The sequence below is a fragment of the Talpa occidentalis genome, unplaced genomic scaffold (genome assembly GCF_014898055.3).
Source record: "Talpa occidentalis isolate TD23 unplaced genomic scaffold, MPIMG_talOcc4v2.1 talOcc4.10, whole genome shotgun sequence".
Lineage (NCBI taxonomy): Eukaryota > Metazoa > Chordata > Mammalia > Eulipotyphla > Talpidae > Talpa > Talpa occidentalis.
The window spans coordinates 15347153-15373297 of record NW_023600993.1 but is presented as its reverse complement, the minus strand read 5'-3'; the positions used below and the strand labels follow the sequence as shown (position 1 = coordinate 15373297).

Here is a 26145-nt window from a genome sequence, read left to right as displayed (position 1 = left end):
AACATGTAAAATGTGTAAAAAAAAAAAAATGCCTCACACCTAGTTGGTACTTGATTAAGCAGTAGGTCCTTGAGTAAGGAAATTACATTGATTATATGAATCCATGTAGCAGCCAAAAACTGACGACCTGCACTAAATGCTAGTTCAAACCCACTTAGTACTAATTCAGATAAAAACATTCATATTAACAGTATTTCCAAACTTTTAGATAAAAGGTCTGTTTGATTTGTAAATTTAGAGTGTTAGCTTAAAATCTTTCATAAAGTCTGACAGTTATTTCAAAGCATCTTCACGTATCATTTAAACGAATCCTCACCACAGCTTTGAGTGAATAGGTGTGCAAGAAATAGACATGGAATGATGAATTGGCTTCCCTGGAACCAGACCTTGTGTTTTATCCACACATAAAAAGGTGTTGGAAAGTGGTATTTGTGCAAGAAAGTAGATGTGAAGATGAAAAAAAATAAAAAGAAAGGTATCTAAAATATATTCCAGGTTGATACTTCTAGAAAAGATGGAGAATTATGGCCTGGATGGGGACTGTTGGGTGAGTTCACCTAGAACTGCTTGATCACATCCCGGGGCTTTCGTATTTCAGAGGCTTTCGTATTTCTAATGAAAAGTGCCATCCTCTTCCCCAATCTTGTTTGATATTTTTACCAATAATAGCCATAAAGCTATTACTGTTAAAAACATCAAACAAGATATGGGGAGAGGAGGAATAGATAGTGAATACTACACCAAAACTAAGGTACTTCACAAATTAATAAATAAATTAATGATTAATAAATGTAATAACCAAGTAAAAAATGTAGAAGGAATTTCCTATAAAAGTAAGCCCACATCTACTGTGTGATCTATCAGTTCTACTCTTGGCTATTTCATATAAGAAACCAAACTTCCCAGTTCTCACCACCACACCCTAGACACACCCATATTCGTCTCTGCCAGGAAAAAAATGTTTAAGTCAAGAAATCCAAACATATGTTTCAAAGTGAATTTTTTTTAAGAAAGTCAACTTAATCACTACCTCTTAATTAAGAATTTGTAAACTTTATGACTTTCCATAGTAGCTGCCGTTTTTCTTTTGGGGTTTTCACTTTTCTAAGAGGAGAATGCTAGCTAAGAGCTGGAACAGAACAATATGGAAAAGACCAAGGGATAGCACCAGTCACCCTCCCCGTGTGCCTCTTAGAAGCATATAGAGAAACATTCAGGGTTGGTCTGAAGAATACCAGCTTAAAGGCATGACAGATTATTAATCCATTCATAGTACCTCAGTCTGGTCTTCTTTCTACTTCTTAAGCTCCATAATTATAAATTTACTTCCCGGTAGTGTGAAAAACTCAAAGTGTCCTTTTCACTATTTTCTTCTAATGAATGACATTACCTATTTTTATTTATTTATTTATTTTAAAGATTTATTTTTTATTTATACAAAGGCTGGGGTACAGGCCAGAGGCATGGGAGGGAGAGAGGACTCACCAGAGACAGAGCGGGGAGCAGAACAGGCAGACAGACCAAAAGCACTGCTGAGGGGAGCAGCGGGCGAGACAGGAGAGGTCTGCTGCGCCATGTGGGAATCTCCCTGGCTGGCCCAGAATCGAACTTGCGCTACAGAGGCTGCAGAGAGCTTCACAGTGCTGCACTCAACCCACTGAACCACTGGGGAGGTCCAATATTACCCATTTTTAAATAAGTATTGAATAATTAAAAAATATGTAGAAATTTTTTATTTGAGGTGGGACGAGGAGACTTATTCTCCATTCTATAGGTTTACTTACCATTAGAAGGGCATCCAGTACCTCCTGGCTTCCCTCTACCCCTCATGCCTTTCCTCCCCTGGGGTTGACTTACCTAGTGGGAAGTTCCAGTAAGGAACTGCAAGAGGTTGTTCTGCTCCTCCTTGTGTTCCACTGCTCCTCACCAGACTGTCTCTTTGGCGAGTCCTGCCTCCAGGGAGCACCGTGGCTGTTGGTTGAGCACAAAGCTTGATGACAGAAGCCCTGCCCCAGCGTGCAGAGCTGATAGCAGTTGGCTTGTTGATCACGTTCTGGGTTCAGTATGAGAAAGCCCATTTTCCCCAAGTATAAGCCACATTACCCAATACCCATTTTAGTAGCAATAAAGGTGATGTTCGGGCCACCTATGCCCTATTCTTTTGACTTCCCAGTTCAGAATTCAGAAGGGAAGAAGGCTACTGTCTATCGCAACTGGGTAGAGTATTCTATCCTTACAGGCAACATTTGCAGTAACTAAGAAGCTCATACATGACTGTCAAAATCAACTGTGTTTTCAATCTGTCTCACTCATCATTCATCTACTTTGCAGATGTGAAACAGGAAAACTGGGATGGGGGTTGGGGGCATCTGAATTTGTAAACGGGTAACAATCTTCTTCAGATGGATTTTTTCCTTTGTCTTATAAGTGACAGTTGTTAAGATGCACTGGACAAATCAAAAGATGCAATAAGAGAAATTTCCCATATATGCAGCCATTCCAAACATCTTCAACAAAATACTTAAGGACTAAGGACATAGTCAATGATACTGCATTTGCACTATTAAACTCAATCTGTGAAAAGAAAACACACCACCACAATGAGAGCTTTTTAAAATATAATTTAAAACTATTTTGTACCAGTACAATATATTAATTTTACAAATGTAAAATTTTATCAGTCGTTAAAGCATTTGCAAAAACCACACATCCTACATCAGCTTTATTGCACAATATCTATAAGAAAATATTAATTTTTAAATTAGAAAACATAAAAATGCTTTCAATATAGAAGAGACAATCTGATTTTAAAGACAAAACTCTATAAGAATGTCTACCCAGAAAATAACAAACTTTCACAGGATACCAAGCTGGACGGATGCTTCAGCAGATCCAGTACAAAGCACTGGTTGAAATCAGTCCAAGACACTTAATCCAAACTGTGTCATCATTCTTCTTAGAAACCTAGATGCCACTCAAGGTGTTTTCTTTAAAAAGTTGAGGCATTTTTCAGCGCTGCGAGCATTCTGAGTATCTCTTACATATCAAAAGCAACACTTCAACTCAATAGCCATTTGCAGGGGTTTTGTTTTTTTCTTCTTCATGCAAATTATCTATGGCAACTGTTCTTAACAACTGTCAAATTATCATTTTAATTCATTTATGCCGGTAGAAAACATCAAATGAAATATATTTTCAAAACCTAGTCCTTTACAAAAATCAGTTTATAAATTTGTATAATAAAAATTAGTGTGGAGACTCTTATGATGGGATTCATTTGTTTCCTATTACTTGGTTCTCCCAGAGTTGGGATGGCAAATATCCCACCTTTTTATGTAGTGTTAATTGGTTAGTAAAGTCGCATGATGGATTTTAGTGGGCTAACACCCTGGACCTATATAACAATGTAGGTGTTAAAATACTGACAGCAAGCCAGGGTGGCGATTTTATTGCTCTCAGAATGAATAGAACCCGGGGATGCAAAGAGAAACATGTTCATAAACACATCAGTAGTGGGGTTGAGCATAGCATAGAAAAGGAAAACAAGTATCTTTATTGGAATAAGGGCTCACAAAATTTGGTACATAAACAGATAATACAGCTTTTCCTCTTAAAGCATTAAATCTCAGGTGTTTTCAGATTTATGACTGTAGCCCCGGGGAAATACCTTTTGGAACTTATGGCCTGCATAAGCAAGGTCAAGTATGACACATTGGTGTAGAGAAAATCATTACCAAAATAGTGGTTATACACTCACAAGTTTGTTGTAGGTAGACAGAATTATCAAAAAACCAGATGCTCAATATAAAAGTTTGCATTATTTAGAATTTCTTCCTTAGGAATCAAAGCAGTTACTAGAACTGCATTTTTCAGAACTGCTCAAAGCACCTCATCTAGATGAGTGTTTTTAAAAATATATATATATAAAGTCTACAATGAGACTTCCAGCATCACATATTTCAGCTTTTATGAACTTTTTATCATGTATCCATTCCTTAAAGTCTTCAGAATAAAATAAAAATAAACTCTCACATTCCATTAGAAAAAAATGGACACATTCACTGTCTGAAAATTTTCTGGATTCCCCCAAATCTTGGTACTATGTGTGATCTCCTCATACACAGGTTTTGAGGAAACCCCTGATCATCTATTATTGAATATTCAGCTAATGGACATGCCATAGAAAATTTACATTAATAGTGGTAAATAGATTAAAATCTATTCCATACAATAAAAATGTTCTAGACTTCAATTTAAATATGTATCTGAAAAGCTAAGGAGGTTTTTTTGTTTGTTTTTCAAAAGTGCTAATTATTACATTTACAAGTATCTTCAATACATTATGTCCAATTCTTTGTAAAACTAAACCACCTGGCTTTAGGCACACTGCTTGAAGACTTTCTAAGAAGCAGAGGAAAAAGAATCACTTGTCAATTAATCCAGCTTCCTTAATTTTACTGAAGAAGAATTTCTCCAGGATATTGGCACATTTGTAGTATTCACTCTCAGGGGATTGTACTCTTTGCAATTTGTAAAGACTCGTTGTAAGTCTGCCATGAATAATTTCTTAGACACGTAGTACCTATTCTTGAGGCGTTCACTCATGGTTTTCAGATCTGCACAGGAAAAAAAAAAATTAGTATTCTCTGACTCTTTCAACAGTAGCTGCCAAAAGAGATGGGTAAAGAAATCTGTGATCAGTTTGATTCCATTTTTACCATCCCAGTGCCTTAGTTTTAAGAGACAGTCATATGATAGAGGAAAGCAATGCTTAAATCTGACATTCTTTTGTGAGGGTTCCTTGTATAAAACCATAGCATTTTAACATTGAAGAAAACTTCAGTGTTAGTTATCTGGCCCAATCCCCTATTCAGGACAAGGAAGCTAAGAAGATTAGCAGCGTTAAGTATGATGAACTAACCACTGTTAGCTATTCATTCAGAATTATACAGAAGAGGCTCTGTCTACATGGAGTGGAACAGGTGGAACCTTTGTATTGAATCGTTTTGTTACTTAAATCAAAACAATCAGACGGAGTTGTTCCACTAAATTCACGGTTGTTGTGGTGTTGTAGAGACAGAACTAAAAGTAGAAAAACTGATCATAAATACATCTACAGGTACTCCAGTGTGAACTTGCATGTACAATCATTCAAATGAATCTGTGTCATGTTCCAGCGAGCAAGAATGAAAACTTTAATCTATTTTCGAAAGCAAGCAGGCCTCATAAGATATTGTAGAAAGGAACATTTTCCTAATATATCTACTTGCTTTAAACTGTATTATATTACATGAACACAGTCCTTCATTGAAAGGTGTAAGAATATAACAGGACTTCTTTAATCCTCACTCTCAAAAATGACCTAAAGAATTTCACGCAGATTAGAAAACACTAGTAGGCTCCCGGTTGTCACTAAATCTGTTTATCATTATATCTTATATTAACGATGCATGGAAAAATAAGTCAATATGACTAAAGAAGCACTTCTGACTGCCAATAACCCCCAATTTGTACTGCTATCAAATTTTCCAGAAGGAAAGAAACTTATAACCAAATACACTGGAATTGTCATTTAATAAGACAAAATACATCTATGGGCAACATCCCAAAATGGGAAGAAAATCATTTGCATCTAAATCCTAACCCACCACAAAACAGCAAGGAAAAAAATATGTTTTTCTGCCCATTTCCTCTGAATAGGCCTGTCTCAGATGTGTCTCATCACATCTGTGAGTTCACCTTTCAATTTTTCTTTCTTCTCTAACTGAAAGAAGGTATTTGGAAGGAGAAAAATGAAGTGTTAAGATCCAAAAAGGTTCAGCAAATGTCTCACCCTAGTGTGACTAAACAGATCAAGACTCCTCTCATTTAAGGAACAAAACAATGAAATTGTACTTTATAGGGTAAAAGTAAAGGTTTATGTTTCTCCATTTAAACACCTACCACTTAAGAGATGCTGCTCAGTCCAATATAGTCTGTACTAAGAGTCAAAAGGAAGATATGTGTAACCAAAATAAAAAAACTAAAGGGGGAGTAAGGGGTAAAACTTGACACAAAGAAGTTTATCTAAAAGTTCCACAAACTCTTTGGAAAAGGAAGTGATACGAGGAGATAGGGAGAGGCAAAAATAGAGCAGAAACAAAGCAAAGAATCTTAAAATGTTTGGACATTTCTGGATAATCACCAGGAATTCCTTTCTATATTTCCTTTCTGTTCTAAAGTTATAGATGGCATCTTTCTTCCTCTAAGCTTGTAGGAAGAATTTTCTTGGATTCTTTCAGATGACCAAATAGCATAGTTTAATTAAAAAAGAAGGGCATTAAACATCAGTGATACCAAATACGGAAACACCATTATTCTATTTCACCCCCACCACTACCTCCAACTTGGGGATTCTGGGCAAATAGAAAAGCCATGCCTGGCAACCCACACGTGATAACCAGACCATGTTCTGTACACAATCCCTTATGAAACAACTCATTCATATGGGAGAGAGGGTTTTTTTGGACATGACGAAAAATGAAAAATATTTCTAGAAAAAGCCAAGAAGGGAATAAAATTGGAAAGTAACATTATTTATCTGTCAGTCTTGTTCTCAAAAACATGACCAACAAAGGGGGAAGGCTACACATTTTGTCCAAAATCTAAAGATAGGCCCCCGTCCCCAAAATAACAGAATTGCTCCACTAACCAGCTCCATTTAGCATTTTATTTATTTTTTTTTAAAGATTTATTTATTTATTTATACAAGCACTGGGTACAGTCAGAAGCGCGGGAGGGTGAGAGAATTCACCACAGCCAGAGTGGGGAGCAGAGCAGGCAGAAGGACCTAAGTACACTGCTGAGGGGAGCAGCGGGCGGCAGGAGAGGTCTGCGCGCCATGTGGGACCCTTGCCTGCGGCCAGGGATAGAACCGGCGCTGCAGAGGCTGCGGGCAGCTTCACAGCCCAGTGCTCAACCGCTGCGCCACCAGGGGAGGCCCTCCATTTAGCATTTTAATTAACCGTCCATCATATACCTCAGCCCACCACTACCCAGTTCGAGCTCAGTTCGAGCCACAGCCAGGGAGCTAACCCCCATGGCTCAGCAGACCTCTCCTGTCTCGCCAGCTGCTCCCCTCAGCAGCTCAGTGGGGTTAATTTTCCTCTCAGCTATGTGTACAAGTTGTAGGCAGCTGGGAAGATTCACACCCTTCTCAGCCTGGACCAAGAAACTTGCAGAAAGCAGACTGAGTAATTACAAACAGAAACTGCAAGTTCTGCCATTGGAGGCCTTCAAAGTACATGAGGAAGGCGCTAAAAGGGAATTACTCTTCTCAAAGTCATATAACCTCCCAAGAGCGTTTCAAAAAAGGAACTGAGATGGCCCAAGAGATGTGGCCACAGGGTCAGTTAGCTTAAGTTTGAAATGGACACAGAGGGTCTCTACAGATTCCATATTCTTCACATCATGGAAATAATGATTCCTATATCATCCTGCCATTCAGAATTCCAGACTCGGTTAACTATCACTTTGGTTGTCATGTACTAAAATATGTAGTAGCAAGACAGTGAGAAGAGGGGAATGAGATCACATTCACTTTAAAGAATACACTATCAAGCTATCACCAGCCACTGTGGCATGAGGTCAAGCCCCAGTCAGGGAGCTGACCCTCATGGCTCAGCAGACCTCTCCCGTCTCGCCAGCTGCTCCCCTCGGCAGTGTATTTCAGTCATTCTGCCTGTTCTGCTCCCCACACTGTCTCTGGTGAATCCTCTAACCCCCTGCACCTCTTGCCTATACCCCAGTTCTTGTATGAATAAATAAATAAATAAAAATCTGGGAAAGAAAAAAAAAAGAATACAGACTACTCAAACATCGCTATGGTAATATAAATATTCACATGAAAATTAATGCCAGAAAATATCTGCATATAACTCTTAGTTATTAGGGAGCTAAAGGATCACTTTCTTTTCTTCCTTTCACATTTTAACATTTCCCTGGTTCTTAGCATCAAGGGAATTACAGGTAGAAATGGGACAGGAGACACAGGCTGTCTCCCCAAAAAATGGCCATGCTACTGTTTGAAAATAGTTCAAGTAGTTGTTTACCATCTGCATAATGCAAAATTAGTTTAATTTAGGACGTTCTCAAATGAGTCAATGAATCATTCATTTTAGCATGGTGTAGGCACAGCAGCAAATTCCACGATTCTACATTTCCACATTTGTTTGGTTTGGATTTGAAACAAAGTCTAAAATAGGGGTATAAACGGTGACCTCAACAGTAGCCATCTAAAGCATGCAAAACCAAAATAACACTTAACTACAATTCTCCCTCTGAAAGTACAGCAGTCAAGCAACTTAACCTAACTTCTTTTGGATAACCTTCAAAAACCCTTCAACGCAGAATGTACCGAAAGGCCAAGCTGTGTTTTTCCATTTGCAACCAAACAGGAACAATATAAGCGAAGTTATGTCTAAACAGCCAAGTTTCTTTTTTCTTTTTTTTGTGGGACCCTCGCCCGGTGGCCGGGGAACGAACCAGTGCTGCAGAGGCTGTGGGCAGCCTCGCAGCCCAGCGCTCAACCGCTGCGCCACCAGGGGAAGCCCTAAACAGCCAAGTTTCTTACCAAATGCTGTCTGCAGCTCCCTACCTGGGCTGTCTGAACCTGGTGCTATGGCTGTGTGGGCTCTAATAGCTACAGAATGTCACTAACTCAGACACCCCTTCCCCTTTATCATTCAGTGTGGACATCACTGGCCCTCCACGGGTACATGGAACGGCCACCCCATCACACACATCCTGGTATATAGCAGAGGAGTGCAAATCAAACTCAGCAACCATTTATCCCCACACCACCATCCATAGAGTTATAAATCTATGTTTAGAAAATTTTAATGGCATTACCCATGGGGAACCTTATAACTTCATAATATCCCGGAGCTTCTGTTCTCTTCACTGGTTCCATGAAGGGCCAAGCGCTTTGATGGCTCTTGGGTAAAGAAAAAAGTAAGGTATCTAATATGGAATTTCCATGTGGGAAATCATTTCAAAATACTTAGATGAGATGGATGAAAAAAGAACACTCACCTTCACCTGCTGGAGGATGCTCTTAAGTGTGCTGTAAAGCTGGTCAGGGTCTTTGGGTTCTTTGCTTGAAAGGGAAAAAGTAAATGACAAGGAATAATGATTAGGTTTTTGATCCACTTGTCAGCTGAGTCCTATTCAGTTCATTTTCACAGAAACCTAAAATTGGAACTACTCCAGAAGTGTTTATGAAAACTGAAACCCAACAAGTTGGATGTGCGATTACAATCATTCTGCTCTTTTACTCAGAGTTACTGGGAGTGGGGAAACATCACTTCCACTATTAATTTCTTACCCATCATACTTACTTTTTGTCTTTTCCACTCGGTTTCCAGCCTGTCTCTCCTATACATCAACAAAATTAAACAGTGAATGAGAACTGCTTTTGGTTGAGAGAATGATACAGTTAATACTTATCAAAAAATGCAGTAAATTATAGACATGCCTCAAAAAAGTCTATTTCAGGGAAGAGACTAAAGTGAATTGTGGTTAGTTACTTCCTTAGACAACTAAAAATAGGAAACGTTTCAAGACTGACAACACTGCCATATACGTTAGTGTTTAAAGCAGAACTTGCACCTTTGAGAGGAATACATAAAAAATTAACATGTCTGGTACTGCAGGCTTGTGTATTTTCCAAAGTCTAAGTCACGTTTTTTTGCTAATCACCATGTGAAAGAGTTAAGCTGTTATTTTAGGTTGGAAAAACTTTATCCCAGTCTCTATTTTATTTGGCGACCCTGCTTGTCCTGCAAATGGTTATTGCTGCAGAACGAAAATAGTCTAGCAGACCTGGATTTGATTTCTTGCTCTCTCCCTAAAGCTAGATAAATTATTTAACCTTTTGCTTCTCTGTTTAACAATCTGTAAAACAAAATTCTTAAAGGTAGGTGATGCTATCCCTTTTGAGATTAGTTGAATTATAAAACTCAGAGGAATGCCTGGCACAAATAAGCATTCACCAATGTGGCAGTTCTTTTGCTATGAATAGTAATAAAATAGGGAAGTAAAATGTCTGGGTCTGGCAGTTGAAAGCAAGATCTACTGTAAGGCAGATTTTGTAATGAAGAAGCATGCCCAATTCATGTCTTAGTTCTAAAGAATTTTAGTTTGTTTTTGTTTTCTTTACTAAAAGATCCTGGATTTATACCAAATGAAGGTGCCACTATTGGATGGCTTTTGATTTATAAAAACTATTTTGTGTGTTATAACCCGATACAACTCACCTCTGGCATCCCTGCAGAAAAGACCCCTTGGAAAGACTGCTGTCAAATAGGGGATTTGAGACAAATGATATACGATTTTTTTTATCATCATTTTTCACAGTTTGGGGAAACTAATTTAGCCAACCACAGATCTATGCAGGATGCAACCTGGGAATCAAGAGATTAGAACCAGACTTCTGCTAATTCTGACAGCTATTGGCCACATGCCCTTTAAGCTTAAAAGACTTAATCATACGGAGATTCAATTTCCTTATTGTAAAAATAGAGTTCCTCTACCTTCAAGGTATCATATGAATAATACACAGGCCTGTGCTACAAAGAGCAAGCTCTCAATAAATACTGGATGTTAATAGCTATATAACAAGGGGCCACCTAAGCTTTCTTGGGTTTGTTGGCATTGAGAAGAAGAGAAAGCTGTAAAAGCAAAGCATTTGCTTCTTTCTTAAAAGACAAAAAGTAACACAAATGGCCACAGGGAAGGCAAAAAGCTTTCCAAATTACTTCAATCTGGCAATTGTTTCAAAAAAGAGTATCAAGAGTATTTTAGTGTTAAAAGAAAGATTTATACATACTAATTCCAGGAATGCTTTCTATTGGGATCTGTCGAACTCCATCTTTAAAACATGAAAGTCCGGGGTAGACTTTGCGAATCTGGGCTTGTTTTCTTTCTATCAGCTTTTTAATGATCTGTAAAGCATAGGGAAGAAATGTATTCAGTAACAGAAGGCTACCGCTTTTAAGTAAGCCAACCTAAGGAATGATCTTCCCAGCAAAAGAAGGTCTTGGAAACAAAAAGGGTGGATGTACTGTTAAACACTGAAACCTTTTATTACCCTGTGCCCTTTCATGTCGTCTGCACAACCCTCTTGGAAAACTCGACCCTGCCATGCAGTTTAAAAGCCAGTACTGAGAGAACTCGCTGCCCGGAGGGCCCACTGTCCTCTAGCATAAGAGCCAATGATTTTGCCCTGCTTTTTCTAAGGAGCCGCAGTCAGACCGCCGTCAAGCAGCCCCGCACACAGCCACCCCATAAAGCACCAGAACCTCTTCATGCTCCATGACCAGGGGATGTGATGTCAGGACTGAAGGGTCAGATAAGCCTCAGAAAGTCCCCAAAGCCTGCACGGATGACCACGCTGTTCTATAAATGTTTCAAGACTTCAGCCCCACTATATGCTGTCTGCATTTAAAAACAAACAAACAAAAGACCAGGTCTAAAGAGTAGTCCATGAAGGCAATAGGACCAAAACATGAGGGAATCCTGAGAGGTGTTTGTTCTGTAAGTAATTCCCAGTATACTAAAGTGAATAACTATTTCTAAAACAATACAGTTTTCCTTTAAAAAAAGAAGAGGAAAATCAAAACCTGAAATTGACCATAACTGAATCTTGGAAGAGCAAAAACAAAACAGTAGCAGTCAGTTATGAATCAGATTTATAAAGAAGACCAAAAAATTCTAGTTCCTAACTGCTTGATCTCAAACATATTGCTTGTAAATACTGCAGCATGAATACATAATCCTAATAATTAAAGACAAACCTTCATAAAATGAATGAATGTATATTACTGGTAAATCTAATACAGTGCTATCCAATAAATATCTAAATGCAAATCACTTGGGTAATTTTAAATTTTCCAGTGGCCACATGTTTTTTAATAAGCAGCAGCAGGTGAAATTGATTATAATGATATGTTTTTATTTAATCTAATCTAGTCAAAATATAATTTTTAACATACAATCAATAGGAAAAATTGAGGTGTTCTGCATCCTTTTCTTTGAACAAGGTCTTCAAAATCAGAGTATATTTTATACTTTCAGTATATCTCCATTTCAAAGACCCACACATCAAGTGCTCTGTAGCCACAGGTGGCTGGTGGCTGCCACACTGGACAGGACAGATGTAGATGGAAGGTTTCCTTTCACTTATACATAAGTCTAAGTCATTCTTACAAAGCATCTCAATGGTAATAACTACAGAGCGTATAACATCAAATATAATTTTAAAAGTCTGTTCTCTTTGCCAAGAATACTCCCCCCCAACTCTGACAACCTACTATGGGGCCTCCACAGCCCTCATGCAGCACCTTGAAGCTAGTGGCTCCTGGGAAAGGAAACACTTCACTTTTGTTCCCATCTCTTATCTTCACCTTCCTAGGAAATGTCTTCATTTCCCCACCATGTCATTATCTTCCTTCTCCTCAAGTCCATCTCTCATCCCCTTGCTGTTCATTTTAGTCTTCTCAAGCAAAATTGGGAGGTGGAGGGACTCTCCCATCCATAAAATGTCACCAAATCTCACTGTGTCTTCTCACAAGAAAAAGGCATTGCTCTGTCTCACCCTTTCTTTGGTTCCCCTAAGCCCAGTCCCTGGCAGTCTCACCTGTGAATTAAGATTTAAGAATTGCCCCTCCCTTCCAGCCCACACACATGCAAATACACATGTGCACACACAAAGATTCACCCAACTCTGCCTGCTTGGTGCCCATTCACACTTTCCCAAATAGTGGCTTTCTTCACTCAGACATCTCTGGCCCCAGATGTTCATGTGCATATGAATCAGCTTAGGTTGGAAATTTCATCTTTGCTCATGCTGATGCCATTATCCCAACACACCTCCCAGGAAACAATCTCAGATGACCTTGGCCTATTTCTCTTAAGAGTCAGCACACCCCAACTAGTACTTAAGTCTCCATTCTCTGCTCACAAGAGGTTTCTCTCTCCATCTCCACCATGACAACTGCAACTTATTCTGTTCTTGTCTACTTTTAGAGCTAGAAAAGTCATCCATATACTCATTGCTTACTTACTATAACCATTAGTTCCTATCTTCCAAAATTGCAATAACAACACTTTATTGTAAAAATCATTTGAGTTCTGTGGAAGAAGATACTATGAGAATACAAATATTGTGTTTTGCTAACTTCAGATCCCTTTTAAAAGAACTATATTAACAGGGCCTCCCTGGTGGCGCAAGGGGTTAAGAAGCAACCTATGACGCTATCCACAGCCTCTGCAGCACTAGTTCGATTCCCGGCTGGCCAGGGAGCAACCCACATGGTGCAGCAGACCTCTCCTGGCTAACCCGCTGCTCCCCTCAGCAGTGTATTTTGGTCAATCTGCCTGTTCTGTTCCCCACTCTGTCTCTGGTGAATCCTCTCACCCCCCACACACCTCTGGCCTGTACCCCAGTTCTTGTATGAATAAATAAATCTTTGAAAACAAAAACTATATTAACAACTCCAAGTCAGCATCATCAGTGGTGTGTGAGAGAAAGCTGGAAGCAAAGGAGACCCAAGAGGAAAGGAGGAAGAAGAGAGAGAGGACACTGTCTGCATTTGTGAAGATCGGTGCCTCTGGCGTTCTTGGCCCTCATGGTAGAGAGAGCCACCAAATCTGGACTTCGTGAGTTTGCAGTCCCTGCACGGTGAATGTTGCTCTGGGTTTAGCCCATGGAGATAGAAGAACTGGGGGTGCTGGGAGGAGGAAAGAGGAAAGGGCAGCTGACAGCACACTGATGGCTTTAGCTGGCCAGCAGCCTCTGATGCTGAACAATGAGCTGCTGAATTCAGACCTGCTCATTAAGCCCCAAGGAGAACAATGAAGAGCACTAGCTCTTCAGAGAAAGACAGACAGAGGGCAGCCTGCTGTGCTTTTATTAACTCTCTAAGTACCCTTTTAGGAATTCTCTTAGGTTGACATCTTTGACCAAGAAGCAACAAAGGTCTTTTTTTCGGGTTTTTTTTTGGGGGGTGGGGGTGGGAAATGAAGTCTTTTGCTCATTCCCATGGGAAACATAAGAACATATTTGAACATTTTAAGTAAAAGGAAAATACTTACAGAGCACCTACTACTCACTAGACACTGTGTAGGAAGCTTTATGTCTGTTATATCGGGGATGTCTGACAAATAACTAATTACTGGGATTAAGGGACAGGAGCAGAAATCAGAAAACAGTTAAGATAGGTTTAAGACAGATGTCTTTTTTGTTACTTGTAGAGAAAAACCAGAAGATTGGAAGACTGAATAAGAACAGTGTACGATGTAAGATGACACAGCTGCAAACTCCCCAATTTGGAACTCCAGTGAATTATGGTAAGGGGTGGTCCCGACCTTAACACACAACAGTCTACTCATCGAAAAAACGTCTGGTTTCTGAGTTTTTTTTTGGTCTTACAGAAACATAACATTTCTGTGTAGTCACATCTGTCAGCCTTTCCCGCTACTGCTTCTCTTAAGTTTATAGGCATGAAAAGCTTCACCCCGATATCAGATAGCAAATCACTTATTACCCAGAAGCTGTCATGCAAAGAAAGAAATTAATAAACATTGAGATAAATGTTTATGTAAGCTGAATTACTGAAATTCAAATGGTGGATGACACTAGCGCTGAGAAGATCAAGGATGAAGTGGTAGGAGCACTTGTGTGTGTGGTAGGAGCAGGTGAGTAATAAATGAAGACAACAAGCAAAGGGGCTAGAGTGTCAGTGGTGGCCCATGGAGAATAGCTCAAGGAAGAAAACAAAAGATTAAGTTTGGAAAGAGTATTTCACGCCCACATATAAAAGATCTTAATGATGAAGGTAAGTTATGTCACCACGTCTTGTAAGTTTTGTACTTACGCCAGTTTACCAATGCAACCTACAGAGCAGACAATCTTTTTTTCCTTTTTTCCTTTTCAAGGAAGAAATCTAGATAAGTCATAGCACACTGAGATTCTGATACACAGAGAGTCCGATGATAGGCAATTCACCCCAACTAAGAACAGCCTGCAGAGACCGAACACGAGTCAGTCACCTGCTTACCTCTTTCTGCTTCTTGATGATGATTGAAAATTCTGTGTATGGGATACGTGGATTTAGCTCACATCCCATTAAAGTAGCTCCTTCATAATCCTTTATGTAGCCAACATATTTGGTTTTAGGTATTTTAATTTCTTTGGAGAAACCCTGCAAAGCAAATAAATTCATTCATAAGACTATTGTGCATCAACTATCTATTAACTAACAATCTTAAATTTCAGAGAGCCATCAGAAATTATTCAGAAAAAAATCAAAATTTATGGCATGAAAAAGTCCAGAACATACAGTATGAGCCAATTTTTATATTTCTGAATGCACTCACCACACAAAGAAAAAATATTAGAAGGGTATACATTCAAATAGCAACAAATTTCTCTGGGTGGTAGAATTACAAGCCTATTATCCTATTTTTCTTGGTGTTTTACTGTATTTGTCAAAATTTCTATGATAACTATACATTACTTTTGAGGATAAACAAGTAAAATGAAAAGCGGTTAGAAATTATAAGACGCCACTTTAAAAAAAGATGGAGCCAAACACTAATCCTCAAGAAGTGAAACTGAAAATTCTGTTAAGAAAGTCACTAAAAGACCTCCCTGGTGGCTTAGGGGGTAGTCTCAGCACTTCCACCACGATGGCACACCCGAAAAGCCTGAGTTTGATCCCCGGCCAGGGAGCTACCCACATGGTGCAGCAGACCTCTGCTGACTCACCCACTGCTCCCCTCAGGAGTGTATTTCAGTCAGTCTGCCTGTTCTGCTCCCCACTCTGTCTCTGGTGAATCCTCTCACCCCCGCACCACTGGCCTGTCCCCAGTTCTTCCATGCAAAATAATTAAAAAAAAATTTTTTTGAATCTTAGAAAAGAATAATTCCTTAAAAAAAGGAAACAAGAAAAAGAAAGCCACCAAGAGAGCAGGGAAGCTCCTTGCTGCTGTACCCCAGGGCTGGCTGGAGCTTCTTGTAACTTCAGCATATACCCTCTGCTGTCATCAAGGGTACCTATGTCTCCCATTCACAGAGTGCACTACCACCCTGTGTTGGGAAGTTCTCCTTAACCTGGAGATACCATACTTTTGAATATCAGGATGTTATATTACATTGCACTTATAGATTTCTGTCATTTACTCAACATTTTCTTTCTTACTTACAATGTGCTGGTCATACCCTCTAATCCAGTCTGACCCTTACTATTGGTTTAAGATTTACAAAATATATCCATGTCTTGCTTATAAGTAGAAACTGCCGGGAAAAAATTTCTATTTGGATGAAGGCTTCATACATGTATATTAAGAGAAGGAATGACAGAACTGTGTTGCAGTGACAAACGTACCTGTTTCTTGAAATATCCAATTGCATATTCATCTGCATATGTGAGGAAGTTCAGAATGTCATGTTTTATATGATATTCTTTCAAATGATTCATTAGGTGTGTTCCATAGCCCTGTGTGGAAGTTAGCATATACACACATACATTAGGTTCTAGACAAAAATTCCTACAAATTAGCTGGAAAATGTTGGTAAATGAGAGTGTGTATTTTTTATGTGTTTTACCAATACTATGACCCTTTCTTGAATTTTTGAACTTGGGCTATAAAACTCAACAATTCTGAAAATGAGGTGTAAAATTCAACAATTCAAAATTCTTGAGATATGATCATCATTCAAAAATACAAGTTTTTGGTTCTCTGAAAATAACATACAAGATTATAAGCTGCTAGGTTCAATCCTACATATTATTAAGGAAGTTTTGGAGTGAATACTGACTAAATTTCTGCTTATTTAAGTACTTAAGAAACTGAGATGAAAAGAGTTATGTAAAGGAAACATGCTGCTCTTTACAAGAATATTAACTAATCTAAGTGCTTCCTGTATATAAAAAGCAATTCCTCCTAAAGAATGATGTCATCACATGCATACAATTCTCAAAGTGGTTTTATCAAACCTTCCCAAACAAGGAAGCCCAGAACTGAGTGAGCTAGAAGATATTAGGAAGTAACTAAAGATAATGAACAATGTTGAATAAACTAATGACTGAAATATGGGGAAAAAATTACAAGTACAAAACTTAGAGAAATGTATAAATTTTGGGTGATTATTTTGAAACCTCATAAAAAGAGTTAAAAGTAAATCCAAGCATCTAGACAAAAATATTTTCACATAAATATTTTTGAATTTGGTGACACATTTATAAAAAGAACTTAAAATGTGCCCATGGGTATGATTTTGTGAAATCTTTGAAAGGCAGAAGGATCTTCGGAAGTCATTTGGTCTAACTCTATCCTATGTGGAAAGGCAAACTGCTAGAACACCCTCAGTAAGCGTGATCACTTGAACCTCAGATAAACCAGTTCATGTCCAGGCATTTGCATAATTGAGATATTCTTCCTAATAGTCACCTGAGATCTGACCCCTTCTTACTTTTACCTACTAACTTTATTTCTACTCTCACAGTAACAGAAACTCACTTATGCTTTCAACAACTTTCAAGTCCTTAAAAATTATACTCTCTCACTCATGTGTACCTTCTACCTCCCAAATCCCAAGCTAAACATCAATGAGCCTTTAGCTATTCCTCACATGGCAAGATTGGAAAACACTTTATCCATCTAAACTCCTTGAATCAGGGCTTTCATTCATACAGCAATGTCCTTCTAAAGCACGGTTCCCAGGATCACGTGTAAGAATAATCTGGGGGTCAGTGTTCAGTAAACAGAGAAATAGTATCATCATCTCCCTCTACTGGAAATTTTTCTTCCACTAGTGTAACCAGGGGCATTTTAGCTTTTCACAAATTTATCTCAATATTGGCACATGGTAAATTTGACTAAAACTTGGATAAAAAGACATACTAGTTATCTTTTTCCTTGAGGTGCAGATAGTAAGTAAAATGAGAAAGATAATACAGAATTGTGATGTTCAATATGGTAGCCACTATCATAAGTGGCTTTTGGGCAAATGAAGTGTGACTAGTCCAGATAGAAATATACAAGAAGCACAAAACACACACCAGGAAAAAAATTCTTATTAATAACATTTTATAGGTATTACATGTTGAAGTAATACTATTTTGGACTATTAGGTTAGGTTAAAAAAAATGAAATCAGGCCTCCCTTGTGGTGCAGTGGGTTGAGCACAGTGCTGTGAAGCTGTCTGCAGCCTCTGCAGCAAGGGTTTAATTCCCAGCCAGCCAGGGATATACCCACATGGCACGGCAGACCTCTCCTGTCTTGCCCGCTGCTCCCTTAAGCAGTGTTTTCAGTTCATGTGCCTGTTCTGCTCCCTACTTTTTCTCTGGTGAATTCTCTCACCCTCCAGTGCCTCTGGCCTGTACCCCAGTTCTTGTATAAATAAATATATCTTTTAAAAAGAAAAAAAAAGATGTTTAAGCTAGACCTTAAATGAGTTTGTCAAGTGGAAGACACGGTAAGATGGATTGGAAATTTAAGTGTAAACAAAAATAAACCTACACAAAAGTTATAACCTAGCATACAAAAAAGAAAGAAAATATAAGATGGAAAAGACTGGTCACTATGTAGATGACTTCAAATTTTAAAACTTCTTCAGCCATCATCAACAATTTAAGATACCATCAACAAAAAACAAAAGTTGGGAGGGTGTAATTTTAACATATATGTCAAAGATTTAACACCAAGAATATATAAATATCTGCTCTAGAAACAATATAAAGTAAGTATTGAAACTTCTATAGGATCAATACAAAAAAAGAAAAAGTGTCAATGGATAGGAACAAGCAATAAATATTAGCAAAAAATAGAAAAATGATGCTGAATCTCAACTGTAATCAGATCACTCCATCGGGAGATGTAGTGTTTTACTCAATAGCAACTAACTACCTCTCAGGCTCATGGCACCCAGAGTCTATAAGGACAGGAGGAATGTGTTCTCCCTAATACCACTGGTAAGAATGAAATTTTGTCAAGTCTTTAAGAAGAGCAGTCTGGTAACAAGTGTCTTCATAAATGTCTTCAATAGGGAAATTATTAACATAAATGAGGTATCCACATTATGAAATACTATATAAAAGAATAAAACCACTATATTAGCACTAGTAGAAATTTAGACATGTTCTTTATGCTCTTCAATATGGTAGCAATTAGTCATGTGTGGCTCTTGACTATCTGAATGACTGAGGAACTACACTTTCAATTTTCCTTAATTTTAATTGATCTAAATATAAATTTAAATAACCACAGATATAATAGAAAGGCTTTTATATGTATAATATGAATTCTATTAATGTAAAAAACAAGAAAACACACAGTCATCTCTTACGTAGAAGTGCATTTCCATGTATGTAAATGAGTAAAGAAATATCTTTCTGGACGCCAAAATGACAATACTGAGACAGCAGGGGGAAGAAGAAATGAGATTTTTGCTTTATGTATGTCATTAAAAATTATATTTAAATAGGGCCTCCCCTTGTAGCACAGCGGTTGAGCGCTGGGCTGCAAAGCTGCCCGCAGTCTCTGCAGTGCTGGTTCGATCCCCGGCTGCTCCCCGGCCACAGGAGGAGGGTCCCACATGGCGCGCAGACCTCTCCTGCCGCCCGCTGCTCCCCTCAGCAGTGTACTTCGGTCCTTCTGCCTGCTCTGCTCCCCGCTCTGGCTCTGATGAATCTTTTCACCCTCCCGCGCTTCTGACTGTATCCAGTGCTTGTATAAATAAATAAATTTATTTTAAAAAAACACACACAAAATTATATTTAAATAAAAGTGGAAAAATCTGGAGAAAAGTGAAGGGTTGGCCAGTTGGAGGGAATCGTATCTGCAAGGGAACAGTAATGTCTAGAAACTAGTAAGAAATGTTCTTCTGATGCAGCTCACTTTAATAAAGATGTGGCTGATGGAAGACAGTGAGGCTTTCATGTAAATACCACTCTGTAAGAAGTTAACAGAACTATAAATTTTCTCCCTTTTACCCACAATCCAGCGATTGTACTCAAGAAGAATAATGGTTCTTTTGTAAACAGCTTCTCAAAACCTGCATAAAATATTGTTTATTAGTGGCCACTAATTTTTCAACTCTCCAAAGAAATTCCCCAGAATCCTCTCTGCATCTATGATGGCAACAGTTCGAGCCAAAGCATTTACTTGGTTCCCGCAGCATAAAAAACATGATGCAATTCGACACAAATATTTAGATGTTTACCCCAGAACTATTTTAATTGTTTGTAAGCCTTTATCTTTTAACTGTCACCAAAAGGATTCTTTTCCAAATTCATCTGGTAATTTCAGTGTTTGTTAAATATTTATTATGGTAAATAAGTATTAGCTACATAACTTTAAAGTTGCACAAATTAGCGAATCCAAATAGTTCTTAGATGACAAGATTCTAAATTCAGGTGGGGAGTTTCAGGAAATTCTCAAATGCTATTGTGTGTGTGTGTGTGTGTGTGTGTGTTTTGAGCAAGAAAAACTCAAATAAGAGGGATCATGCTCAGCGAAATAAGCCAGAAAGTAAAAGAAAAATACCGGATGGTCTCACTCATAGCAGGAATCTAGAAAACCTAAAAAGGGACCAGGAAAAAGAATAACTATAAGAAAGAAAAAAATCAAAATCAACAAACAACTATGAACCAGAGACACACTTTGGGGGGGGCGGGGAAAGGAGGAATTGGGGTCAAAATCAGGGGGTTGCAATTGTATGGGGAATATAAAAATAAAGAATAATAATAAAAATAAATAAATAAATAAATAAATAAAAGAAAACTCAAATATGAAGCTCAAACCTTATTTCCAGCACTCACAGGAATCTGTCTGTAAGGTATGAATACAGATCTCAAAAGTATCATTTAACCAAGATTTTTAATATATTTTTAAAAAATTTCAAACCTCTACTTATGAACTAGCTGGTTTCACAAACAGGTGTCACCAGCATTGGCTTCCATCCAACTTGAGCTTTCTATTCCTTTTTGAAAGATTAATCTTGATTTTCTGAAACGTTTGTTTCAAGTCATTTACAAGAAGTGTTGTTTTGTTTTCTATTTTTTTACTGAGGTCATAATGGTTTGGTCACCTTCCTTCAAGTCTTTAGAAAATTACATGTTTTGAGGAAAAAATAAACTGCCCTTTTGGAAAAGTAATAAAACAAGGCATCCAATTCACTTTAAATACCTCTAGTTTCCCTCTGGTATCCTAAATGTGGCCAAATCAACCTTAACCAACCTTTCCTAACAAAGAAATTGGTATGACTTCCTTTGAAAACAAAAATTATACAGGCACATCCGCTCACTATGAAAAACCAAACAAACTTTTCCTTCAAAGAAGTTCTAAATGCTCTGAACATTTGGAATAGTTGGCTAGGAGGGAAATAAAAAATTGATAAACATGGCAACAGCACCATCTAAAGACATCTTATCAGAATTCCTTGAAAAAAGAGGCAGAGATACATTCACCTTCCCTGGTGAGAAAGGTGAACATAAGTAGTGAAGGTAACACTGTCGAATTTTGTGTGCCCTTTGCTGCTTAGTAGTGTCAGTCAAAAACAAAAAGCCCCATTTGTGCTTCCTGAGAGTAAATCACAGGAGCTATAATTGGCATTAGGGCCACAGTAAAGCCGATGAAGACATCAGAGGTACTAAAGCACTAGCCCTTAAGTAGCCCTTAAACAGAAAATAAATTCCTTCCAGTGAGTGATATCTGGTTTTTGTAAATGCCATGGCTTCTTTGTAGCTGAAGGAGGCCACAGCACCATCAGACCAGCACCACGCAAAACACAGGAGCCCGCTAGGCCATATGTGCCCAGCAAGCACTTGAAATGTGGCCAGCCTGGGGCCTCTCTGGTGGTGCAAGGGGTTAAGTCTCAGCACTATGAAGCTATCCGCAGCCCCTGCAGCACGAGTTTGATACCCGGACAGGGAGCTACCCACACGGTGCAGCAGACCTCTCCTGACTCACCTCTGCTCCCCTCAGCAGTGCATTTCAGTAGATCTGCCTGTTCTCTTCCCACTTTGTCTCTGGTGAATCCTCTCACCCACTGTGCCTCTAGCCTGTACCCCAGTTCTTGTATGCATAAATAAATAAAACAAATCTTTAAAAAAATATATGGCCAGTCCAAACTGCACAAATGCACACTTGATTTCAGAGGCTTCGTACAAAACAAAGAATGGACAATGTCTCACTAATTCTTTGTGAAACTGAATACCTGTTGCAATGGCAATACTTTGGATATAATGAGTAAAATAAAATAGTCATAAAAATAACTTTCCCTGTTTCCATTTACTTTTTGTTTTAATGTAGCTATTAGAAAATTTACATATATAGCCGACATTTGTACCTGGCATTTTATTTCATTAGATAATGTCGCTTGAGACTATCAGGATCAGCAGTTATCTGATCCTGTGAGCTTAGCTTTCTACCAATCACATTATTTTTTGCACAATGCTCTTTAAGGTTCCCCAAAATAATACTCTGAGGACACATTTCCTGGTTCCATTTTCCTAAGAGTAACAGATAGAAAACATAATTTAGATCAAAGCTCTTTCTGCAAATTGAGTCTAGTTTACATCAGGCAGACTGTGAAAACTACTGCAATACCAAAAAATAATCTGTAGTTCCTGGGAAAGAAAGGCGCTATGCCAAAAACAACTAAGAAGGTAACTTAGCCACACACACAGAGACCCCAAAACAACACATTCCCAAATCTGCACAAATACTTTTGAAATTCATTCATGAATTTATTCAATATTATCATGCTTTCCTTACAGAATCCCTTTGATCCTTATCCCTCTGTAGGACAGGTCATAAGAAATCTTTCCGGATTATAAGCCACCTTTCCTTACAGAATTCCTTACAGAATTCCTTTCTGGATTGTAAGCCACCTAAATAATCTCTCTAAATCCATGACACCATATCCTGTTGGTGATTCAGTGTCACTAAGGGTGTGTGTGTGTGTGTGTAAGTGCATGTGAAAATTAAAAATAAACACTGCAATTTATTTTTACACACCCCTTCACTTGCCATAGGTTGAGATGCACTTGGGGCTATGTGATGTCCTTATACATCATTGCAAAATCCAACAAAGCCTTGGCAGAATCTGGTTGGTGCAGAGCCATTTACTGTCCTCACACGCAGTGAGAAGACTCATCTCAGAAAGTCCTGAACTCCACTTGAAACCTTCTCTGGGCATGGCACATAGAGACTGTCCTGAGCTCTGTAGCTTTAATGAGAAGCCCCATATTCTGCTTTGCTTCTAAAACCTTCAGGTACCCTTACCTTGACTTGCTCATTTGAGGTTACAGCACAGAAAACAATCTCTGTGAATCCTTGGGTTGGAAACATACGGAAACAGATACCACCAATAACACGGCCATCTTTAATTAAAGCAAGGGTTTTGTGTTTCCTGAAAGAATAAGATTATGTCAAAGTTTTACCTATCTTGGTCATACAAATAAACTTTATGGGGCGTTCCTCATCAACCAGACTTGACTTTCTAAGTAACCCTTGCTTATCTAGTCACTGTCTCACTAAATCATCCTTTAATGTGGAATTGGACTGTATGTATTTAAATATATTCAATTAGAGAAGTTCAGTTTTTTGTTTGTGGGCTGTTTTTTTTTTTTTTAAGGCAACAGATTTCCAAAGTTAACCTGCCTGATAGCCCACCGATGCTTTCAGTGCTTACAGACCTGGGCAACAGGTACCTCATGAAGATACCGAACCCAAGAACAGTTTAACAATGAAAAAAAAAAAGGGTATTTCTTTTTGACTGTTTATATTCTTTCATTGCTATAATAAATGAAGCATAGGATAGTCAGCAGCAATATAAATATTATGTATTATTATTCACTCCAAAAGTACATGAATTACTGAGATTAATCTTAATATTGTTAGCCCTGGCAATTACCTTACTGTATCTGCATGGTGATGAGAGGCAGCAGGATTCAGAGGGTGACTCTGGCTGACTTTTACTATCTAAGTAGTTTCTGTCTTTCATTTGCAAAGGAAATAAAGAAGAAAGCACCAAGTGCCACTTACGGATCAAAGACTAGCCGCGTGATATACTCTTTCGGCATGCGGGGCAGCTGATGGGAAAACACGTTCTGCAGACCCACCAGCCACATCAAGATCTTCTTGTTGGGTTTTTGGTTCAGGGAATTGCCGACCACATGAAATTCAATCACACCCCTGCGCTCTTCCAGCCTTGCTGCCTCGTCCCTGGCTGAATGTGCTGACAGAAAATTGGTCTGGGATGCAGGAGACAGGAAAAAGTTTCACAGAGCTCTTGTCTTAAGACAGTGGGGACAGGACATTTCAACATGTTCTCCTTGATCCTAATAAGACTCATTTGTGGTTTTCGGGGTCACAAACACACATTATGAACACAAGAAAGGAAAGGCAAACAAAGCATTTTGAGAGACCAGAGTAATATACAGTAATTGGATGATGTCTGGCATACATTAGGAGTCAGCAAACTTTGCTGTAAAGGGTGAGATAGCAAATATTTTAGACTTTGCAAGTCACAAGGCCTCTGTGGCACCTCCTCACTCTGTAATGGTGCAAAACCAGTAGAGGACAACTTGCAAACGAATGGGTGCAGTGGGGTTCCAATGAGGTTTTATTTATAAAGACAAGGGACTGACTGTCTTTGACTTGTGGGCTGGAGTTTGTCATTTGTCAGCCTCTGGTTTAAAGACTCTCATCCAGCTGTGCTTTAGAGGAACCTCGGTATGATAGATCCCCAATTCTGATCACCATTTCAACAGGCACAATAACATCATTAGTTCCTCTTTTTTGGAGGTCAGCTTTTTCCAGAGGAGTATCTGTGATCCCCTCCACCCTAACTAGCAACATAAGCTGGTGTAAGTTCTTTAGACTCCTGTCTTATTAATCCACCCACAGATGTACGGACGAATATTCAACACACAGCCCTCCAGGGGAGAAAGACATAAAGGGTAGCACTTGCTTGTTTCACCATCTGAGGTGGCTGCACAGGTGACAAGCTATCACTGTGGTCAATTTTTAGCTACCAGTACACTTAAGAACCAGCTCACAAACTCCCTGAAAATGGAACAATTCCCATGAGTGCCCTCTGCAAGCCAACTCCAGCACACCACTCTATCCACTCAACAAATTTTGTAATGTATGACTGAATCCACATCTTGCAGCAGAAAAAATTAAGCACAGCTAATCTGTGACATGACTAAATCTCTGAAGGGTAGTACATAAAAGGTACTGCAGTCTTAAATCCTCAAGGGTGGCAATCTAGAAGGAAATAGAAAGGACGATTTTCTATGGAGATGTTTTTATTATACATTCCAGTTCTCTGAATTATCCTTCATACCATACTATGTCGAAGAAAACATGACAAATTTTAAAATGATACTTTAAGCTAGCAGAGTCACACTAGAAAAATTTAAAAAGATGTTTTGCGAAATAATTTCCATTTCTTGGACTCTGACAGAAATGCTTAAAACTGCTCTGCCCTTGGCTGTGATATAAGGGAGATGACAGCAGTGCTTTTACCCAAAATGCCTGACTTTGAACTTAATCAGGATTAAATAATCAGATAAATCCAAATGGAGGGACATTATGCAAAACTAGCCACCAGGAGTTTTCAAGGATGCTAGTACCTCAAAAAACAGAAAGAAAGGAGGGGAACTGTTGTGGATAAAGGAGATGAAAGAGATGAAAAGATAAAAGGAAAATTGTGCAATGCACAATTTCTGAGAGATCCTTCAACAGTGATAAACATTATAAAGGACATCATTTGGATACATGTGGAATTTGAATGTGGGATGTATGTTAGGCCAGAGGTCAGCAAACTTTTCTATAAAGGGCCAGATAACAAATATTTTAGGCTTTGTAGACCTTTTATCCCCGACTCCATTATTCAAATCTGCTCTTATAATACAAAGGCAACCATGAACAATGTCTCAATAAATGTCTACAGCCAGTGGGGATGGATTTGACTTGTAGGCTGTAGTTTGCCAACCTCTGTGTTAGAAAATACTGTAACCTTTTACAGATCTCTGAATGTGAGATCTGCACTGTGGTTATGTAAAAGAATAGCTTCATTCTAAGGAGACA

At 38.5% G+C, this 26145-nt stretch overlaps 1 protein-coding gene across 1 annotated transcript in view; it reads right to left on the bottom strand.

Moving 5' to 3' along the window:
• Positions 1-2605: 2605 nt before the first annotated feature.
• The window catches only part of KAT2B (lysine acetyltransferase 2B), a 93183-nt gene continuing 69643 nt past the window's right edge, over positions 2606-26145 (bottom strand). Inside the window, 10 exon segments of the mRNA XM_037524983.2 lie at positions 2606-4512; positions 4515-4616; positions 8890-8974; positions 9073-9136; positions 9378-9414; positions 10868-10982; positions 15099-15242; positions 16428-16538; positions 23332-23458; positions 24094-24302. Coding sequence (XP_037380880.1) covers positions 4424-4512; positions 4515-4616; positions 8890-8974; positions 9073-9136; positions 9378-9414; positions 10868-10982; positions 15099-15242; positions 16428-16538; positions 23332-23458; positions 24094-24302 — 1083 coding nt within the window. The 3' untranslated portion in view covers positions 2606-4423.